The following is a 21,406-nucleotide window of genomic DNA, read 5'->3' as shown; positions in this document are numbered from 1 at the left end:
TCTGCGATGTTCAATACGGGAGGAGAAGAGGGCCAAAACAAGGCGGCGGAATAATAATAATAAACTTTTCTTGCGTAGAAGAATAGTTAGTTGTAATGCTGTTAACAGCATTCCCACTAAATAACTATAAAACAACAATACTGTAGAATAACCAAAATTAATGGCGTGAATACACCGAAATACACGTGTCGAAGCGGTTCGCTGCTGATTACTACGGGGTGCTTAGGGGGTGCTATGGCTATCCTGGGGGGTGCTTCAGCACCCCTTAGCGCCCCCCTGGCGCCGACACTTAATATGGCATCTGAGTTTTCCAAGACTCACTTATCCTTTATAAACAGCTGTTGGTGTCATTATTAAGATATTAAAATGTAACTTCAAAGGTGTTTAAAAGACAGTTGTGTATCTTCTTCAGACATGAACTGTGACAGTCCCTTAGGGGGAAGCAGAGCTTCAACTAGTTTACGGGTAAGAGAGAGAACTCCTTTATATGACTTACATAAATCCCAAATTCTCCACGAACTGCTGCCTCAATAGACTTCTAATGCAACAGAGCAGTATAAAGTAAATTATTTTAAGTCAAGGTTGATCATCACTGGATAAGGACTTAATCTCTTCCTTTTATAATTATTTCCTAATTCATCTGTTGTTGTTTTTTTGCAAAAGTATAGGTTAAATGCTGATTTCATGCTGATTTTCAGGACACTTACTGAAGGGAAAGTAGAGATGGATTTCTACTGCATGTACGACTCTGCTCAACTCTACTTGCTACGCTTGGCCCTACTCAAATCCACTTTTTAAAATGAATTTAAATGTTTTAGTCAAAAATTATGCATAGTACTTGGTGTTCATGAAATCCATCCAAACACAAAAATATGAGTTAATCAGCTACTCGAAACCACTGTGCAAACCAAAAACCTGAGCAGTAAAGTAGCACAGGACTAAGGTCTGGGTCCAGCATACCTGAGAGCTGTGGCATGTGTAAACACAAGAGACCACCGGGGGTCGGAGGGAATTGTCACGCACCCGGTATTATTTAATCCACCATATAACGCCAAAATCTGTAATATTCTTTTATTGCAGATTTTTTTTAAATGTCTGCACAAGTATGCTGTACAATTTAGTGCAGGTACTCCATGGTTTGGTTGCTTTTAAAAGGATTCATCTAATGATGCTTTGAAGGTGATACACACCTCAGTCAGGTTAGAATCCCTTCCAAAGTCACAAGGTGGAAGAAGGGCTAAGAATCCAACCCAGTCTCACAAAAAAACGTGAAATAGCTACGTTGGGCCACAGGACAAGACGTACTATGTTCACAAATAACCCTCTCAAGACGTGAAATGGATACAATATTTGTTCCTATTTATTTCTAATGACCGGTGTCCATGTCACGTGATCGTAAACCCTACCAGCGTGAGAAGAAAAATAATATGGTGGACACCCGATACATTTTTTGTGGAAAATCCTAAATTGTAGGATAGTTTTGCCATTAAAGTGCTTTTTGATTAGATTTGTAGCGAGAAGTGTATAGTGTACTTTTAGAATCTACGTCCAGTGGATGTGTAGGATCTATAGTTTGATAGATATTACGAAGATTATTTGAGGTCTCACCAGGAGAACGTGAAGTTGCTCTGTGCAGATTCCTGAAATTGTGAGATACGTGGAGACGGTGGCTCAGTGGTTAGTGTGCTGGACTTCGAATCAGGGGATAGCAAGTTTGGGTCACACTGCAGTCAGCATGTCGTTGTGTCCCTGGGCAAGACACTTCACCCCAAATTGCTCCGGTGGGGATTGTCCACAGTACTGAATGTATGTAAGTCGCTTTGGATAAAAGCGTCGAACAAATTACATGTAACGTAATGTAATACGTCTTTCCCCCTATTCATTTCTATTGACCTGCGTCCATCAGTGGCGTTTTCTCCTGGAGGCCAAGGGAAGCCAGGCTTCCCCTGTTTTTTCGGACTTTAGTTATAATTTTAATAAATAAAAAAAACACTTAGTTTAGTTTCGGTAATTCTTCTGTGCTGTGTGTTGTAGGGGTTTCACCAACTAATCGACTAGTCGACTACCTTTACCACTAGTCGGCGCTGTAGGCCCTAGTCAACTAGTCGTGAACAAAATGGAGGTAAACGAGGTGCTGCAAAATGCTCCAAAAAACGTCCGACATTCATATGTATGGCAGTACTTCAACGAAGATGTAACCAACTCCACAGTGAAGTGTCAGTTGTGTACAGCTGTACTGAAGTACAACAAAAATACATCTGCTATGCGCAACCATCTTAAAATGAAACACCCGCTGCCGACAGCTAACACTAGCAGTAATGCTAGCACCAGTGAGCAACGGACCGCCGTCAGCACTGGACAGAGACAGACGAGCATTATTGATTTTTCCAAGCACCCCGTTACGGACAAAAGAAGACAGCAGATAACAGACTTGCTTATCAACTTTGTCGTCAAGGATGTTCGACCACTTTCTGCCCTTTCCGGAGAAGGCTTCAGGGACATTATGAAGTTTTTCGAACCAGGCTATAAGATCCCGTCACAAGCTACACTTTGGAGCAACATCATGCATCAGTACAACACTGTGAAAGCGAGGATTGTCAATGAGATGAAAGATAAAAGTGTCTCACTAACCACTGATCTGTGGACATCTTGCACCATGGATCCATACATCACCATAACTGCCCACTACATCACAGACACCTGGGAGTTAAAATCCAGAGTGCTGCGAACCACTATCATGCCAGAGAGACACACCGCTGTGAATATAGCCCAGAGGCTCAAAGAAACAATTGAGTAGTGGGACTTAGTTGTGTTTTGCACTATTCATGACAATGCAAGCAGCATGAACCTGGCAATGGAGCTCTGCGAGCAGTTTCCCCACCACCTTGCATGCGCCGGACACACCATTCGACTAGCAATAAAAGCAGGGTTGCACTTACCAGAAATCGCCAAGACCACAGATGCTGCCAGGCGTGTTGTCAGTCATTTTCGTCACTCCTCAGTAGCAGTTTGTGCTTTGAAGAAACGTCAAGAACAGCTTGGAGTAAAAGTACACAAACTCCAAAACGACTGTGCGACCCGCTGGAATTCAACGTTCACCATGCTCGAGCGACTGTATGAGCAGAGACTCCCGGTGCAGGCCGTCCTTGCGGATGAGACAGTGACAAAAGTTGGCATCCGAAGATCCCTCGCCATGAGAAAGTGCCAGTGGGAACTGGTGGAACAGCTGATCCCGGTGCTCAGGCCTCTAGCAAAGGCGACAACTATCATGTGCGGAGAAAATCACGTCGGGCTGTCCTTCATCTACCCCGTCCTACTGAACATGGCAAACAACACGCTAAGTGCAAATGAGTCCGATCTGGCAGCTATTTGTTCCTTCAAGAATACCGTGAGGAAAGAGCTCATCACCCGCTTCAAGCTGTTGTCTCGCCTGCTGGCAGAATCCATCCCGATCACTTCATGCATGCTAGATCCACGATTTAAGCATCTGAAGTTCCTTCCAGACGATGTCAGAGAGGAAGCCCAGGCGCGCCTGACTCAATTAGTGCGTGAAGACGGAGAGGTGGAACAGCCGGGAGCTACAGGTAAATAGAGTTGAACTAGCGATAATTGTTTCACAAAAAAGTCCTACTTAAACCGGCCAAATTGTAAAACAATGTGTTTATCCTTAATGTGGTTCATTTTTGTTGTAGGTGAAGAGGAGATCGCAGACAACATTGGAGTTGAGCTGGCGGAAGCAAGTTGCAAAAAGGCGAGACTGGAGAGTGACTTTGAACAGCTGTTTGAAGCTAATTTCGAGAGCAGCAGCAAGAAAAAACGGGTCAACAGTGATGCTGATGATGAGCTACGGGATTACTGCCAGCGGACACCGCATATCCCCACAATGGATAACCCACTGGAGTGGTGGGCAGAAAACGCACACCGATTCCCCCGTTTAGCCAAGCTTTCGAGGAGCTACCTGGCTATTCCAGCCACAAGCACCCCGAGTGAGAGGGTTTTTTTCCCTGGCAGGCAACACTGTCACCCGACAGCGGTCAAGCCTCCTTCCCTCACATGTTGATGCGTTGGTGTTCCTCAACGCAAACCAAAAATCTGGAAAGGTGGACGTTATCGTGGAGGACAGCGAGTAAAATGTTGCGCAATGCGCTGTTGTGCACTGGATTTACTTGGCATTTATGTAAACAGAGTATTTTGCTGTAGATTTTGGTGAGTCCAGTTACTGTTTGTTATTTACTCAGCCATGTAACACAAATTAAAATGCAGTGTTTAATTTAACTGTATGAGTTCCAATATAAAATACAGTTTTACACCTCTCTTTGTTAGTCTTTATTATGACGTAACGACTAGTCGACTAGTCGACTGCTATTTTTAAAAATATGTCGACTAGTAAATATTGGTAGTTGCGAAACTCCTAGTGTGTTGCTGCCATCTCTCCCCCATTCTCATTGATTACTTTACAAAGAGGGAAACAGCGCCCCTCTAGATGTTATGGTGAAACAGTATATTGCACTCACTGTTGCGAGAGGAGGCCAGCCGAAATTGGCTTCCCTTGGTGAAAAAAAATGGATGGATTGACCACTCAGATGAGGCTACCGTCATGCCCCTGCCACAGCCTGTGATTAGTCAGGGCCATGCCAAGGGAAGCCACCCGCCCTCTGGCTTCACTCCAATCAAATCGCATCAACTTCGTACTGTCATCACCGCCGTTTGCAATTAGCAACATTAGCAAGTGCAGTTATGGAAGGTGGAGATTTAGAGTATTTAGTCAAACACTACTTTGTTACTTTTGGACTAAAGACTGAGCTAATTACAGAGACGAGGACTGCTGCTGCACTTGCCGTGTGTGAGAGGGAAGGGAAGAGAATGTGGACTATCGCATACAATGTTTCTGCACATAACTGTTTTTGAAGTCATGTGTTTCATACACTAATACTAATACTTTGATGTAAACGTAAAACTTTAAAAGTCTCCTGATTTAGTTTGTGAATTAATGCTTATTTTTTATTCAGTACCGAATCTGCACTGTGCATTAAGCGGCTGGTTATGCATTTGGTTGGGGAGTTGGCTGCATAAATTAATGCGTGCGTACTTGTAGGTTATACAGGCATGCGCAAGTCCTGCATCTGTATGATACAAATGTGTGTAAAATGATACTGGGCGCTGTAACAACTCATCTGGTTACATTATTACCCCCCCCCCCCCCCTCAAAAAAAAAGACAGATTATTGGCAAATTATTTGACTGGTATATCTGCATTACTCTAAAACTAAAACGTGTTACTTACACGACATTAGTTGGTTTAAATTGTCTAGAATGGTTTTGTGTTTTTCCCTTTCGATTCGGAGAGACACATTTATTTTTCAGAGATGTGGATAGCCGAAAACATTTAACTACCCATAATGCTCAGCTATCGTTGAAGCTCGGTAATAGGATGTTTTAGCCACAATGCACGCCGGGATATGGTGTTTTGAATTAACAGCTCTTTTATAAATGTCCATTCTAGTGGACGTCAGGACCATCTTCATGGACTTAATGACTCAATATCGTTGCAGGAGACGGAACTGAAACTAACTGAAGAAGATAGTTAAGGGAGATTCAGATTTGGAGCTCTCAGATGATGAGAGAGATGAGGATTTCACACCTGGGATAGAATAGGGTCAATAAGAAGGGGGGAGATGCAGGAGGCTCCATGAGCGCACAGATGCAGACAGAGAGACAGATAGAGATGAGCTGGAAAGACATGGCCCTCTGTGGGCCAAGAGTAGCACGTATGTCTTATTGTTTTTTTTATTTTAAGTGGCTGTGTCTGTCGTGCACTCTCAGGACAGAGAAAAGGGGCTCTACTCCATGTACTTTCTGGTTTCCAAGAAGACAGGATAATTCAGATCCATTCTGGATCTTCGCATCCTGAATCAGTACATTGCCTGCAAAAAGTTCCATATGTTAACCATAAAACAATTACTGTAACTGGTGCAGCCGGGCGATTGGTTCACAAACCATCGACCTGAAGGATGCTTACTTTCATCTCAAAATTGCTCCAAAGCACAGAAAGTATTTGCGTTTTGCCTTCCAGGGGATAGCCTATGAGTACAACAGACTACCGTTTGGCTACTCCCTGTCTCCACGTACGTTCAGTGTACGCCCCCATTGAGAGCGAGGTGTACGCCCCCATCGAAGGAGAGGTGTACGCCCCCATCGAGAAAGAGGGCAGGTGTCTGGTGACCATCCCCCCCTTCACTGGAGGGCAACCCTCGATACTGGGGGTTGCCCTCCAGTGAGGTGGGGTAGCTAGACTAACGTGTCTACGTACATCCACTCCCTTAGGATAGGTTGAGGGAAAAGGGTAGCAAGTAAGAAGTAAGAAACGGAGGTGGAGAGGCACACGCAGGGAGAAAGGTCCCCACTGGAACCTGAATTGGAATTGGTGAGAGGTAAGGAGTAGCTCTGTGACTATATATGTTCCACACTCCTCGGCCGGAAAAGGCCTCTCTGCAACCTGTTACCCTCTAATAGAACCTCGAGAGGTCAGAGAGGGGAAAGGTTTGGATAAAGTTTTAAATATAAGATCTAAGTTTTTAGGATTTAAGTGAAAGAATAAGAACTAAAATGTATGGGTGAAGAGTCATAACGTATCTACGTCAATGCACTCTTATTCGATTATTTTATTATATCACTATAAGCTTTATCAAAAAGGAAGGTCTTAAGCGTACTCTTAAAAACGGATAGGGTGTCTACCGCCCGAACACAAACTGGAAGCTGATTCCACAAATGTGGAGCTTGATGAGAAAAGGCTCTGGCTCCCATTGTACTTTTAGAGACTCTAGGAACAACCAACAACCCTGCATTCTTGGAACGCAGTGCCCTAGTAGGACAGTAGGGTATAATGAGTTCTTTAAGGTAAGATGGCACCTGCCCATTAAGGGCTTTGTAGGCGAGAAGAAGAACTTTAAATTCTATCCTGTGTTCTATAGGAAGCCAGTGTAAGGCAGCCAGAACAGGAGTAATGTGATCCCTTTTCCTAACTCTGGTTAGTACACGAGCTGCAGCATTTTGAATCAGCTGAAGCGAATTAACTGACTTCTTGGTACACCCTGATAATAAACTCGATTCACAACATTACCCTAACCCTAACCCTAATCCTAACCCTCACACCAGATACTGACTAGTTTTCGGACCCCCCCAGACCCCCCCAATAAAGCAAAAATGCACGTTTCAGAGTGGCCTTTTATTGTGGCCAGCCTAAGGCACACCTGTGCAATGATCATGCTGTCTAATCAGCATCTTGATATGCCGCACCTGTGAGGTGGGATGGATTATCTCGGCAAAGGAGAAGTGCTTACTATCACAGATTTTTTCAGATTTGTGAACAATATTTGAGAAATGGTTATTTTGTGTATGTAGAAAATGTTTTAGATCTTTGAGTTCATCTCATGAAAAATGGGAGCAAAAACAAAAGTGTTGCGTTTATATTTTTGTTCAGTGTAGTATATCTTTAGATAGTTTGTTTCGTAGATTCTTCAGGCCAAGTACAATAACTTCAGTTTTAGCTGTGTTTAACATCAAAAAGTTTAAGGTCATCCACGTTTTTAAGTCCTTGAGGCAGTATTGAATTTTATTTAGGTGATTAATTTCATCAGGCTTGAATGATAAATATAGTTGAGTATCATCCGCATAACAGTGGAAATTTACAGAATGATTCCTTATAATATTGCCTAGCGGAAGCATATATAGTGTGAACAAAATAGGTCCAAGCACTGAGCCCTGTGGCACTCCATGGCTAACTTTGGTTTGCATGGAAGATTCATCGTTGACACTTACAAACTGAGAGCGTTCAGACTAATAGGACCTAAACCAGCCTAAAGCAGTTCCCTTTATGCCAACTAAGTGCTCTAGTCTTTGCAACATGGTCGATAGTATCAAATGCAGCACTGAGATCTTGCAAAACAAGAATAGAGACAAGTCCCTTGTCTGAGACTGTTAGAAGGTCATTTGTGACTTCAACCAGAGCTGTCTCTGTGCTATGATGTGTTCTAAAGCCAGACTGAAAATCTTCAAATAAATCATTGTTTTTTAAGTAATCACACAACTGTTTTGTGACTGCTTTTTTCAAGAATTTTTGAGAGGAACGGAAGATTAGAAATAGGTCTATAGTTGGCTAAAACCTCTGGATCGAGGTTGTGCTTTTTAAGAAGAGGTTTTCTTACTGCTACTTTAAATTATTGTGTAACATAGCCTGATAATAAAGACATATTCATAATATTTAATAAATAAGTGCTAATTAATCGAAAAACTTTCTTTAACAGCTTAGTTGGAATTGGGTCTAATATACACGTTGATGGTTTAGAACAGTGACCACCAACTGGCGGCCCGCGGGCCACATCCGGCCCGCCAGACATTCTCATCCGGCCCGCACGACGGGGGTGACTGTGGCGTTGGCGGAGTTCGCCCCCCACCCATTTTTTCTTTTACAACGCCTCGTGAGTAAGGTACAGTACAGGAGTCCAACAGAGAGGCAGCAGCTGCGGGACAGTAGACTGTGTACTGCGAAACCTTCCCTGCCTTGAAGAAGAAGTGATCCTTTGTTGTGAAGAGTCTGCTTTGTGCGCTCCGCACCACAGCAGTAGCCCCGCTGCGACAGAGTCCAACAGATACCCCATCCACACCAACGGTGTTTCAGGGCCGGTTCGGAGCTGGAGCTTGAAAAGCACCGGGTTTTCCTCTTCACACCGCAGCGGAGCAGCCTCTTAGCTCCGGAATCCGGTTCATTTCGAGCACCACAAAAATTGCCCGGCCAGAGCAAAAGCACCACATACGTCGCGCTTACGTCGAGGCGGGGGCAGGGGCAGGGGTGGGATCAACTCCTGAACAACAACAAAAAGCCGGCGTTTTATCCAGTTTGTACACAACGATTGAGAAACTTAACAAGCAGCAGTGGTCCACTGAAGAGACCAGCTACCTACTGGGAATCTGGTCTTCTGAAGAGGTACAGAGGAAGCTGGAGCGCAATCGGCCATTGTTGTTGTTGTTGTTGGTGTCAGCTGTGAGGGGTTTCCACGGTTTGGCTTTATGAAGCAGGCACACAAACGGTTACGTCATGACGCAAACGATGACGCAATGACGCAGCACCAGTCGGACTCTGGGCAGTGTGAAAAGAGCCGGAGCTAAACTGAAGAACCGGTTCTGAACCTGAAAAGCTCTAGCACGGAGCTTGAACCGGAGTTGGGTTGGTGTGAATGAGGTAAGAGAGGCAGGAGCTGTGGGACAGTAGCCTAGAAGCAGGGTTGGGTTGTAACGGAATACATGTAACGGCGTTACGTAATCAGAATACAAAAATCAAGTAGTAGGCTAACTATATTCAGCTTACATTTGAAAAACGAGTAATCTGATTACAGTTACTTTCTTAAACCTGAAGTGAATACATTTTGGAATACTTATTGGAATTATTGGTGGAAAAGTTTCCTCACAAAATGTAATATTCATACCGGCAGAACTGTGTGCACACTGCACAGCGCTGCAGCATGTCTGTGAGCGAGAGAGAGATGCAGCGTGTCTGTGAGGCCCCGCCCCCGCACGCAGATGAGAGAGAGCTCTCTTTTAAAATATTTTGAAAGTTAGAAACGGAGATGGTTAGATAAAATGTGCAAGATAACGTTTATGTAGCATTTATTTATTGTCGAAATGATGACATTTCATAACGGGATCAAATCAAAGTGAATGGCCTGCTGCTGCTGAATGCATGGGGCAAGTGACTGGAAAAAGTTTTAAAAGTTATTACATCGTTTCAGATAATAAATAATAATGATAATTCATTCTATTTAGGGGCGCCTTTCAAAGCACCCAAGGACACCTTACAATTCATAACATATTCCAAGGAAAGGTTTTAAGGCAGTACAAAGAATGCAGTGATGTTTTTCATGTGGGTTTTCATGAGAGGGAGCTGTCCATAATGACACCAAGATGTTGTGTTTGAGTTCTTGATAAGCCATTAAAACAGTAAAACAAGTGGTTCCTGTTCACCAAAACATACCCATCTGTTATGGAAAAAGAAAGTATTCCAAAAGTAGTCTAAAAGTAATCTGAATACGTTTTTTTACGCTTTTTTAAGACACGTAACTGTATTCTGATTACTTTCAGAGCATGTATTCTGTATTCAGTAACTGATTACATTTACAAAGTAACCCTCCCAACCCTGCCTATAAGTGATCCTTTGTTAGCGTGAAGAGTCTGCTAAGCTTTATGTGGTCCGCAGTACCTGAGCGTGCTCCACTAGCACCCCCCCCCCCCCCTTCTGGGCTATATAAAAGTCGCTGGCCCGCGATAGTGTCTATTGGATACATTTTGGGCCTTGGACAAATGTAGTTGGTTTAGAAGAAAGAATCATTGAATTTAATTGTTCAAGGTTTATGGCTGAAAAGCATTCTAGTTTACTATCTAGTGTAATGTTAGAACTTACTTTTCCGGGAGCTGTTGATAACACTATACTGGTCAAAGGCAAGAGGTCATTGATTTTGTTTCTAAGAGTAACAATTTTATCATTAAAAAAGCACATAAAATCTTTGCTACTGAGTGCTATGGGAATAGAAGGCTCAATCAAGCTGTGGCTCTCTGTCAGCCTGGCTACAGTGCTGAAAAAAAATCTTGCATTATTCTTATTCTTATGAAGAGTAGTAGGCTGCTCTCGCTTTACGCAGTGCTTTCTTATATTCATTGAGAGGAATATGCCAAATTAAACGAGATTCTTCAAGTTTAGTGGAACGCCATATCCTTTCAAGTTGTCTCGACTTTTGCTTTATTTTGCGGGTTTTGGCATTATGCCATGGAGCTAATCTATGTTATTTTATTTTCTTCTTTTTCAAAGGAGCAACAGAGTCCAATTTTATTCGCAGCGCATCTGTAGCACTATCAACAACATGATCAATTTGGGGTGGTGTACATTTTGTATAAGTTTCCTCCCTTACATGCAGACATGCTATCGAGTTAAGTATTGGTGGAATCTCTTCCTTAAATTTGGCTATAGCACTAACAGATAGGTTTCTGCTGCAGGAGCTTTTGACTAATGCTTTGTAGTCTAGTAACAGTACTTCAAAAGTTACCAAAAGGTGGTCGGATAAAGCAGGATTATGCGGTTCGACTAATAGTTGCTCAATTTCAATACCATAAGTCAGAACAAGGTCGAGAGTGTGATTATAGCAGTGGGTTGGTTTATTTACACTCTGACAGAAACCAACAGAATCTAATATAGAGTTAAATGCAACAGTAAGGCTATTTTTATCGTCGTCAACATGAATATTAAAGTCACCTACGATAATTACTTAATCTGTTTTAATTACCAAAGCTGATAAAAACTCAGAGAATTCTGATAAGAATTCTGAATAAGGACCTGGTGCACGGTACACTGTAACAAATAAGATTGGCTGCAAAGTTTTCCAGGTCGGATGCGTAAGACTCATAACAAGACTTTCAAAGGAGGTATCATATAATTTTGGTTTAGTATTGATAAGTAAACTTGAGTCAAAGATGGCTGCAACTCCACCTCCTCGGCCTGTGCCTCGGGCAATATGAGTATTGATATGGCTGGTTGGAGTGGCTTCATTTATGCTGACATATTCTCCATGTCTCAACCAAGTTTCAGGGAGACAGCATATATCAATATTATAATCTGATATTAAATAATTTACCAATATTGCTTTAGATGCTAGAGATCTTATATTTAAGAGTCCACATTTAATCTTCCTGTTTTGTTGCACTGTAGTAGTTGTTACATTTACTTTTATTAAGTTATTATGTGGGACACCTCTATTAGGTTTTACCTGAAATTGTCCTTGGGCAGACACAAACACCGTTAATATTGGGTATTTTATTGGAGAGAGCGCAGAGAAGCGTGTAAGACTGCGACTCCGCCTCCTGGTCTCAACTCCAGTTTGTCATGGATTAAGTCCACAAAGCTCTGAAATGTTTGCTGAAATGAGATCTGCACCTTCCAAAGTAGGATGAATGACGTCTCTCTTAATCAGACCAGGTTTTCCCCAGAAGGCTGTCCAATTATTTACGAAGCCCACATTGTTTGCTGGGCACCACCCAGACAACCAGCGCTGAAATGATGACATGCGGCTATACATGTCGTCATTGATCAGATTGGGGAGGGGACCAGAGAAAATTAAGGTGTCCGACATTGTTTTAACTACACACCGACGCCACATTAACTTTGGTGCATTCTGATTGGCGTAAACGAACATCATTACCACCGACGTGAATAACAATCTTACTGTATTTACGTTTATTTTTAGCCAGCAGTTTAAGATGCGCCTTAACGTCGCCCGCTCTGGCCCCCGGAATGCATGTGACTGTAGAGGCTTCCGTCTCTAAATTCACGTGTCTCATAATAGAGCTACCAATAACCAGAGTTGGCTTCTCAGCGGGTGTCTCGCTGAGTTGAGAAAATCTGTTAGATAAGTGAACGGGTTTTTGGGGACCTGCGGGTTTCACGTTATGCCCCTTCTGAACAGTCACCCAGTCCCCTAGCTGCTCGGGAGTTGCCGGGGGACGGCTAATAGGAGCTACCTCTTGCCATGGGTTTTAATGTAGCTGAGTTACTTTCTAAAATGCGGAGCCGGGCTTCTATGGCTATGATTCCCACCTCCAACCTAGCAACTGTACTAAATGTAACACATGCAGGCCTACCGGTACCAGTAAAGGAGGAAGGGAGGGAGGGGAAGTAGCCATGGTTAGCTATCAAGCTAAAGTAGCTACCGTTAGCAAAACCGAAAGAAGTGTAAGCAACTGTGGAGTTACAGTCGCTAAGAGAAGGATAGTTGTGAGTGCTTAAGCTGTAGTAACGTGTGATTATAACGTCAGGTAGCTGCCGTGATCAAGAATTGTAAAAACGATCGATTTAATTTAAGATAATATAAGCTATCAGCAGCAGAACAAGCACACAGGAAGCACACAGGATAGCCCGGAAGTGATCTCTTGGACATGTCTGGCTCCTTTTCATCGTCTGTGCTTTCCGGGGCAACACAGGACTGGTGAAGGGAGGGAGGATGTGGGTCAGTAAGCTGTATCTGACCCCCCTGGACATAATGCACTCGTGTTTTCCCATGCTCCTTAGGGACCCGGGAAACATGGTGCGCAGTAAGCCCCATACAGAGCTGGAAGACCCTTAGCCTTCCCCACTAGGGTCCATGCACACTCTACACGTGGTATGGCTGTGTCAACAGCCTTGTTCAACGGCGTGAGTGTGGGGGACATATGCACGGCGGCGTATTGGTCTACGCCAGGCCCCTTCATAAGGTTTTGTCTCTTGGACATGTCTGGCTCCTTTTCATCGTCTGTGCTTGCTGGGGCAACACAGGACTGGTGAAAGGAGGGAGAATGTGGGTCAGTAAGCTGTATCTGACCCCCATGGACATAATGCACTTGTACTTGAACACCAATGACTCAGGACTTGACTTGGACTTGAGCCTTCTGACTTGAGGTGACTTGATAATTTAATTCAGGGGTCTCCAACACGCCGATCACGAGATGCCGCTAGAAGAGCAAACTCCCGTCGGGGAGAGCAGAATCTCCAGCCGCTCCTACTCTTGCTGAGAAACCATGCAGGCAGGGGCGGGTCTTTATTTAGCTGGGCCACCATGCGGAATATCATATGAGAGGACACACTAGGATCATACCATTATGTGAAAGAAGGGTGGGGGGCACAGCAGGTGTAGTGGTACAGGCCAGCTGCACAGAGTGACGGGGAGACGGATTTAAATGCAAGCGCGTCGGAAAAAGTCAAGAAATTTGCGAAAACCGAAAAAAATAAGCAGCATCTGGCTGCATTTCAATGATATTGGAGAAAGCAAAGCTGAGTGCAGGATTTGTAAAATGAAAATAATCTTCAGTGCAGGTTTTTTTTTGGTAACCACTCAGGATTTATTGTCAGAGGTGGGAGAAGTTCAGATCTTGTACTTGAGTAAAAGGACCAGAGTGTAGGAATACTCGGTTACAATAAAAAGTCCTATATTCAAAGGTGTTCTTTTCCCCATAGAGACCGCCTCGCTGCACGTTATCCCATAATCCCATAGATTGTGGGTCCCTTATAACATGTTGTCAGGCCCGGTTCTACGGGGGTGCATAAGGGTGCATTGCACCCTCAGTTGAGTCGTTATGCACCCTCATTTGAAAAATGAAAAGTGAAAAAAATGAAAAGTCAAAAATATTAAATATATAATAATAATAATAAGAAGAAGAATTTAGTTGAAATAAATTGTAATTGTGGTTACATAAAATTGTCTGCTTCATTTATTTGGTCAATTTAAACGGTAAGTTATTATGTCAGGTGTGCGTGACCTGTGCCGCTGCGCGTTCATCATCTGCAAGGTGCTTACACAGCAGTCAATGATGGACATCAGAAAATGGTTAAAACAACCAGCCCTTATCGCCAGCAGTAACACTGCATCTACTGCAGGTAAAAACAGTTCAGATCATGGGGACATTACGTTACCCGCGGCCACTGTCGTGGACACTAACGCCCGACTCGCCGGCTTTGCCTCGCCCATGGAGGCGAAGCAGCCGCAGCGGTCTTCGTTGCCCCAAACACCGCCACCCCTCAGCGACCCGCAAGTGCCAGAGGACCTCGGAAAAACAGAGCCTGCCCAGGTATATTTAAAAAAGTACTCAACTCGCCTGTACAGTGGGGTAAGGCGCTCATTTTGCAGCTCATGGTTTCAAAACATAGATTGGCTGGAATATTTATGTAAAAAAGATGTCATCTTCTGCTATGCATGTAGACATTTTGGTTCAAGTAAGTCATATGCCTTCACCACAACTGGCTACAACAACTGGCGCCATGCTCTTGTACGTGATAAGGGACTGGGAAGGCATGAATCAAGCAAAGAGCACATAGATCCATAGATCTCTTCATTTTGCTCTCAAAGTGCACCAGATTGATGCTTTTAACTTCAATATTTAAAAATAAATCTTCCCAGGGGAGCATGCCCCCAGACCCTCCATAGAGGAGGTGAGGAGCCTCCTAGAGGAGGTGAGGACCCCCCTAGAGGGTGTTAGGTCCACTCCCCACTTATAAAAATAGCACTTTACCACTGCACCCTCTCTAATCTCGGATGCACCCTGAGTCATTTTGTTCTGAAACCGGGCCTGCATGTTGTACACAGTGGAAATAAACATTCTGGTCACCTCAACATCAGGGATCTTATACATTAAACTCCTTCTGAATCAAACCATCACAGTAGCCTTACCTTACTGATCCCTCTTAAAATTGAAAAAAATACGTTACTTTACCAGCAGAGAGAAAATGGATTATTAAATGATTAATGTGACTAATAAAGAGCAGTTTGATTATTAAGTATTATTCTGTTGATGGATGTCATTACATTTGTTGAAAAGCACATAATGACTTGTTTAAGACTCGTTTTGTCAAAGTTTAGGACTTGGACTTGACTTGAACTTACCCATCCTGACTTGAGACTTGACTTGGACTTGAGCGCAAAGACTTGAGACTTGACTCAGACTTGCAAAACAATGACTTGGTCCCACCTCTGGTGTATAGTCACTTGCACTGGCACCTGCAGGGTGAAGCTCTGGGCTTATTCAGACCAATTAGGCTCTACCCAGCCAAGTAAGCTGCGGCCCCGACTTCTCCACGGTCACAACCGGATGATAGGAAGTTGGGGTGCGGTGGCTGTTAACTAAAGGCCGGTCAGGGGCAGTGTGGTGGGTCGATGTTGTAGGACGACAGGGCGTTTATCCATCGGGGCTCCACCCACTGTACCCATAGAGTCCAGTAGAGGCGGAGCCTGTGTGAGATAGAACGGTGGCAATTCAAGTGCTTTACAAAATAAAATAAAAGACATTTAAGAACAAATACAGCAGAAACAGATTATAAAATGGCATTTAAAAACAGGCAAAGATAATAAAATAAACAGGTATAGAATACATGAATAAATTGGAACAGAGAACAGACCCGTCCCAGAGGACCTGAGACTCCTGGATGCTTCATAGTTTTGCAGGAGATCGTTAATATAATCTGGTCCTAAACTATTCAGCGCTTTACAAGCCAGCAGCAGTACTTTAAAATCAATTATTTGACAGACAGGAAGCCAGTGTAAAGACTTCAGAACAGGAGTGATGTGATCCACTTTCTTAGTCTTAGTGAGGACTCAAGCAGCGGCGTTCTGAATCAGCTGCAGCTTTCCAATAGATTTTTTAGTGAGACCTGTGAAGACACCATTACAGTAGTCGAGTCTACTGAAGATAAAAGCATGGACAAGTTTTTCCAAATCCTGCTGTGACATTAGTCTTTTAATCCTAGATATGTTCTTAGGGTGATAGTATGCAGACTTAATAATTGTTGTAATGTGACTGTGAAAATTCAGGTCAGAGTCCATGATTACACCTAGATTTCGTGCTTTATTTGTTGTTTTGAAGTCTGCCGACTGAAGCTCTGCGATTACTTTTATTTGTTCCTCCTTTGCTCCAAAAACAATAATCTCAGTTTTCTTTATGTTCAATTGTAGAAAGTTCCTACTCATCCAGTCATTGATGTGCTCAATGCACTTACTCAGTGTTATAATTGGAGAATAGTCTCCTGGTGACATTTTTATATAAATTTGGGTGTCATCTACATAGATAGGATAACTTAGGTCGTTGATCATTTGGGCTTGGTCATTTTAAAAGTAGCTCCCTTGCTGAAAAAGTGTGGGCACCCCTGATCTAGATTATGCTTTTTTAAGAGCGGTTTAATGACTGCAGTTTTCAGGGCCTGTGGAAAAACACCCGAGTGGAGAAACTTGTTTAGTATGTGAAGTAGATCTGAGGCCAAGCAATGAAAAACAGTTTTGAAAAAAGCCTGTAGGTATAATATCAAGGCAGCAGGAGGAGGATTTCAGATGTTGAATAATGTCCTCCAGGTCTTTATCATTTATCAAATGGAATGTCATGATGTTTGAATTGATTTTAAGTGGACAAAGGGACAACACATTTGCTGTACCTGACACAGAGGCACTGAATGCTTATCTGATTTTCGTTAGGAGGCAAATTCATTGCAGGCCCTGGTGGATAGAAATTCAGAGGCTACTGACACTGGGGTTTTATAGTGTTCGGAGGAGTGGGCTGCCATTATGTACGGTGCCCGGGCAGCAGTGTAGGAAATGGTGCCTTGGTCAGGGACACCTCGGCAGCACTTGGTCTTTCGGGGACCTTTCGGTTCCCAAGCCAAGTCCCTATTGACTTCGCCACCACCGCCCTATCGTTAAAATACGTAGTATATTCACGTTCTCCTGGCGAGACCTCAAATAATCTTCATAATATCTATCAAACAATAGATCCTACACATCCCCTTGACGTAGATTTTAAAAGTACACATAGTAATACATTCTCGCTAGAAATCGAATCAAAAAGCATTTTAATGACCAAACTATCCTATGATTTAGGATTTTCCACAAAAAATAAGTCGGGTCACCGCCATGTTTTTTTTTCTCATGCTGGGAAAGTTTGCGATCACGTGACATGGACACTGGTCATTAGAAATTAATGGGACTTTTTTTTTTTTTATCAGTGTCACGGTTTGAGACGATTATTTGTGAAGATATTACGTCTTGCCCTGTGGACCAACGTAGCTATTTCACGTTTTTTTGTGAGACTGGGTTAAATAACCTGGTACCAAACGTATGCGAGTCGATCCAACACCATGCTGTGGAAATGAGGCAAAAGGTTAACTTGGAACAATATTCAGTATGAAAATGTTATCTTGTTTCTGTGATCCTGCAGGTGTTGGAGCCAGCCCATATGTTATTAACTGCAACGTCACTATTGACACCCAGGACTTAGCCTTAGGACGCAGCATCGCCACAGCCATGAGGGAGTCGACCACCGGGGGGCTGCCGGGGGTGCAGGTGCTGGCGCTGCCACATGATGGCGCTGTGGAAATCGCATGTAATGTGGAAAGCGTGAAAGGGCGTTACCCAAGCAACATGACTGCAGGGGAACCATGGCCGAGTTTCAGCATCCAGGGCCAGCCCTACTGCCATGCTCCAGCTTCTCTGATCACTGCAAGAGTGGCAGAGCTGGCAGGGAGGCAGGGGATTGGAACAAAGAACACAGCGCTGGTGGGGTTTACCCCCCACGAGTGCAGGGGCCTGGCAGAGTTAGCTCTGTCACAAGGGATTGCTGAGTTCTGGAAAGAGCAGCACAGGATCAGAATGTGAAAATAAATAATTGCCAAAAACAGGAATCCTCATGCTTCTTTGTTTTATGTCATATTAATTTGTTAAGCCCCGCCCCCTATGTTACCATTGCTAACCCTGTCAAGCTTCCCGTTGATGCATGTTTGCAGTTTAATGTAATGGTGGCAGATTTACCTCTCAAATTCTTAGTTATTGTTTAATCAATCTTTGATCTCACACAGAAAAAGCTAAATATCTGTTTCTAGCCAATTGTTCATAGCTGATTTTATCATCTGTCAGCTAACACTGTGTCTTCAGAAGGCTTATCAGACATTCCTCGGAGTGTCTTATTGCCACTATGGAGAATATTGTGTCATCCTCTAAACACACCTACTGATCAGTGCCATTCTAATCTGACTCTTGCAGTTGAGGAGATTTGGGTTTTTGTTTAGTTTCTACCAAACCAAGACCAAAAGCCATACATCCCAGCATGTCATCCTCCAGAGTGGAATTTGAATGTGTTTGGCATTTCCTGTTTGGAGCAAATAGGACACTTGTGTTTACTGATGAGTCTCTGCTGATGACTCTTACCATGATGTTCACCATCAACCTTACAATGCATGAATCTATGGAAGTCACCATCTGTGCATAAAACAGCTATTTTTATCACAAGTCATGAACTGAATCTTCAAGAGGCATCCAGCGTTTGGAACTGTTTAATTTTGTATTGTATATTATTATAGTTTAAATAAAGCAGCTTGTCAATATATATATATATATATATATATATATATATATATATATATATATATATATATATATATATATGCAGTGTGTGATGCATGTGATGAACCATTAATATCGTGAAGGCGAATTACGCCAGAGGACAGGTCAGGAATGAACTGGAGCGAGATGAATCCACTAATTTCTTACATAAGGCCAGCACAATGCATTGAATAGCAGCACATCATGCAGTAAGGAGGTATGGATTTGAATCATTAGGCAATAATAATGAGCTATACGGATGTGATACAAAAGCAGGGTCGGAGTACGTTTTTAAAGGGAAAAAAAACACTTAAAGATGATGTTTAATTTAAGCCATATATGCACAGGATATTAGTGATTCTTGAGCCAATAACTGCCTAATCTATATGCAGAGTGTGGGTGCTAATCAGTTAAGCTTTACGCACAAACCGAGGTAGTATGAGTCATAACATCTTCCAGTAAAGATATCCTGCTTTAGCTTCAATGTCTGAATCTACTATCATTTCAATATGTTGTGATGTTACATCTTTTTGTATTTGAAGTAACATGAAAACTCGCCCTTTGAGGCACGAGCCATGCAGTCTTCACCAATATTTGTGTTCTTTGGATAATCTCTCTTACTGTGAACATTCACCTCTCTTTATGTCATCCAGTTGAGGCTCAGTCACACAAGCAACGCAAGCCACACAATGCAGCTTCATATCTGATATATACATACATACCTACACACACACACACACACACACACACACACACACACACACACACACACACACACACACACACACACACACACACACACACACTCGGCCTGCCAGGCTTGGGAGCATCAAGGCCTAATGTAGGTCACAGCATAAACCCAAAGGTATCCCGGTCTCCACAAACACACACACACATATACTCTCACATGCACGCATGTTTTTAAATTTGCAAGCAAAATTAAATCTTGGGTACAAAGACTATTTGACTTCCATTAGCTTTCAGTGAAAAGCGTTTGATTTGGAAACGCCTCACTTCCCAGGAAAAAGGGGACTATAAATAAAACCAGCGAAATTCATATCTCCCAAATATCCCCTCCCCGTCTTCATCTCCTTCCTCCCTAACAAACTCGTTGGTCAGTCTAATGGCTTTTATGATTGTCACAAGGTCATCATTTTCCTGATGAAGAGCACTTTCTCTCAGCAGCTCACTCAGTTGATATCCGTTTAAGGAACACTTTCCCACTGGAGCCTGAATGTATTTCTTTGTGTGCAATCCGCTTCGATAAACACATGACTGTTCCTGCCTGTGCTGCAGTTTGTGCGTCCTCGCTGCAGAAGCAGGATCCCTGTGATATGACTCAGCTTGACAGCCTCCCATACAAGATGCGACCGTGTGTCACAGCACAGAAATAGAGGAGCTTATTTCTTTACATCAGTCTTCAGCTCTATAAATATTTCAAAGCTCTCTTTTCTCCCTCTCCCTCCTTTTCTTTTCCTTTCTGCAGCTTTCTCAGCCCCACCCCCCATTCTCCCCTCTCTACGTTTGTCAATTTTTCTCCTACACACTCTGCCTCCCACATCTCCTCTTCTCCCTCTGCCTCTGTCGTATAATGTGAAGAAATGTGTCTCGCCTGTCTGGAAAGAGGGAGCGGTGTTCAGCAGCAACAAAAACACTCGTGCTGCAGATCCTTTCTGAGCCTGTGAGGTTTGTTTCCCCCCTCCGACATTCCTGCAGGGCTCTTTAGTAATCTGACAGTGATTTTATCATGTCACATACAGACATCCACTACTTCATCCCTTCCTTACTTTGCTGTCCAGCAGATTTACACCAATCAAGCATGACAGTTAATCACAGCCATTAATCCCGTCTTCCACTCCTCAGATCTTTGATTCAGAAATAGCCTGTTTACCAGAAATAGAGACCACACTGGATCTAACTGACTGCTAGTTAGGTGCCTAAAATGTAAGCTCACAGTGCCATCCTACCTAACCTGGCAGTGTGGGAAGTAAGCGTGCCACCTATGAAGGCAGCAGTCCCAAACCCCCACCCTGAACACATGTTCAACATCCTCTGGGCAAAGGCTGAGCGAGCACTTGGAGACAGTTGAGAATTAGGGAGAGAGAGAGTGGAAGAGGGAGAGAGAGCAGTGAAGTGGAAATATGGGTGAGCATCAGAGGAAGACAGAAATAGAGCGATAAAGCAGTGAAGTAGGCAGAGGCAGTGAGCGGAGGAGGAGATTCTTTCTCTGTGGCGCTGATGCTTCATGCAGACCAGCTTATTTCTGCTAGCAGGGAGCTCTGGTGTGTGGATGTGAGAACATTGTGGATTTGCTCCAGTCTCAGTAGAATTCATTGCACCAGGATCAAAACGACAGACAGAGGATGCGACCGTGGCTGGATGCTAGCATCCATGTGGGCCTGTGACGTCTGCACCTCTGTGGCTACCTTCTTCATCATAAGGATGCTTCCAGCAACACTGACCCAGATTGTGTAGCTC

At 43.4% G+C, this 21,406-nt stretch overlaps 2 protein-coding genes across 6 annotated transcripts in view; both read left to right on the top strand.

The window, feature by feature from the left end:
• The window catches only part of ftcdnl1 (formiminotransferase cyclodeaminase N-terminal like 1), a 54,414-nt gene extending 36,187 nt beyond the window's left edge, over positions 1-18,227 (top strand). For all 5 annotated transcript variants that reach the window (XM_079662757.1, XM_079662756.1, XM_079662759.1 and 2 more), the window contains one exon: positions 17,769-18,227. In XM_079662757.1, the coding sequence (XP_079518883.1) occupies positions 17,769-18,205 (437 nt within the window). In that variant the 3' untranslated portion in view covers positions 18,206-18,227. The remainder of the gene's footprint in view (positions 1-17,768) is intronic.
• On the top strand, positions 709-4,427 carry LOC307028035 (E3 SUMO-protein ligase ZBED1-like). The gene is made up of 2 exons (XM_079662753.1): positions 709-3,584; positions 3,693-4,427. The coding sequence occupies exons 1-2, from the start codon at positions 2,843-2,845 to the stop codon at positions 4,058-4,060; spliced, it is 1,110 nt and encodes a 369-aa protein (XP_079518879.1). The 5' UTR covers positions 709-2,842; the 3' UTR covers positions 4,061-4,427.
• Positions 18,228-21,406: the final 3,179 nt, after the last annotated feature.

The sequence above is a fragment of the Notothenia rossii genome (genome assembly GCF_949606895.1).
Source record: "Notothenia rossii genome assembly, chromosome: 2".
Classification (NCBI taxonomy): domain Eukaryota; kingdom Metazoa; phylum Chordata; class Actinopteri; order Perciformes; family Nototheniidae; genus Notothenia; species Notothenia rossii.
The sequence above is the reverse complement of the archived record's forward strand: the minus strand, read 5'-3'. Positions and strand labels throughout refer to the sequence as shown.

Coding starts and splice junctions, on each gene's coding strand:
- LOC307028035 (XM_079662753.1), top strand. CDS start 2,843: ATGAACCTGGCAATGGAGCTCTGCGAGCAGTTTCCCCACCACCTTGCA. Junction 3,585..3,692: donor GGAACAGCCGGGAGCTACAG/GTAAATAGAGTT, acceptor TTTTTGTTGTAG/GTGAAGAGGAGATCGCAGAC.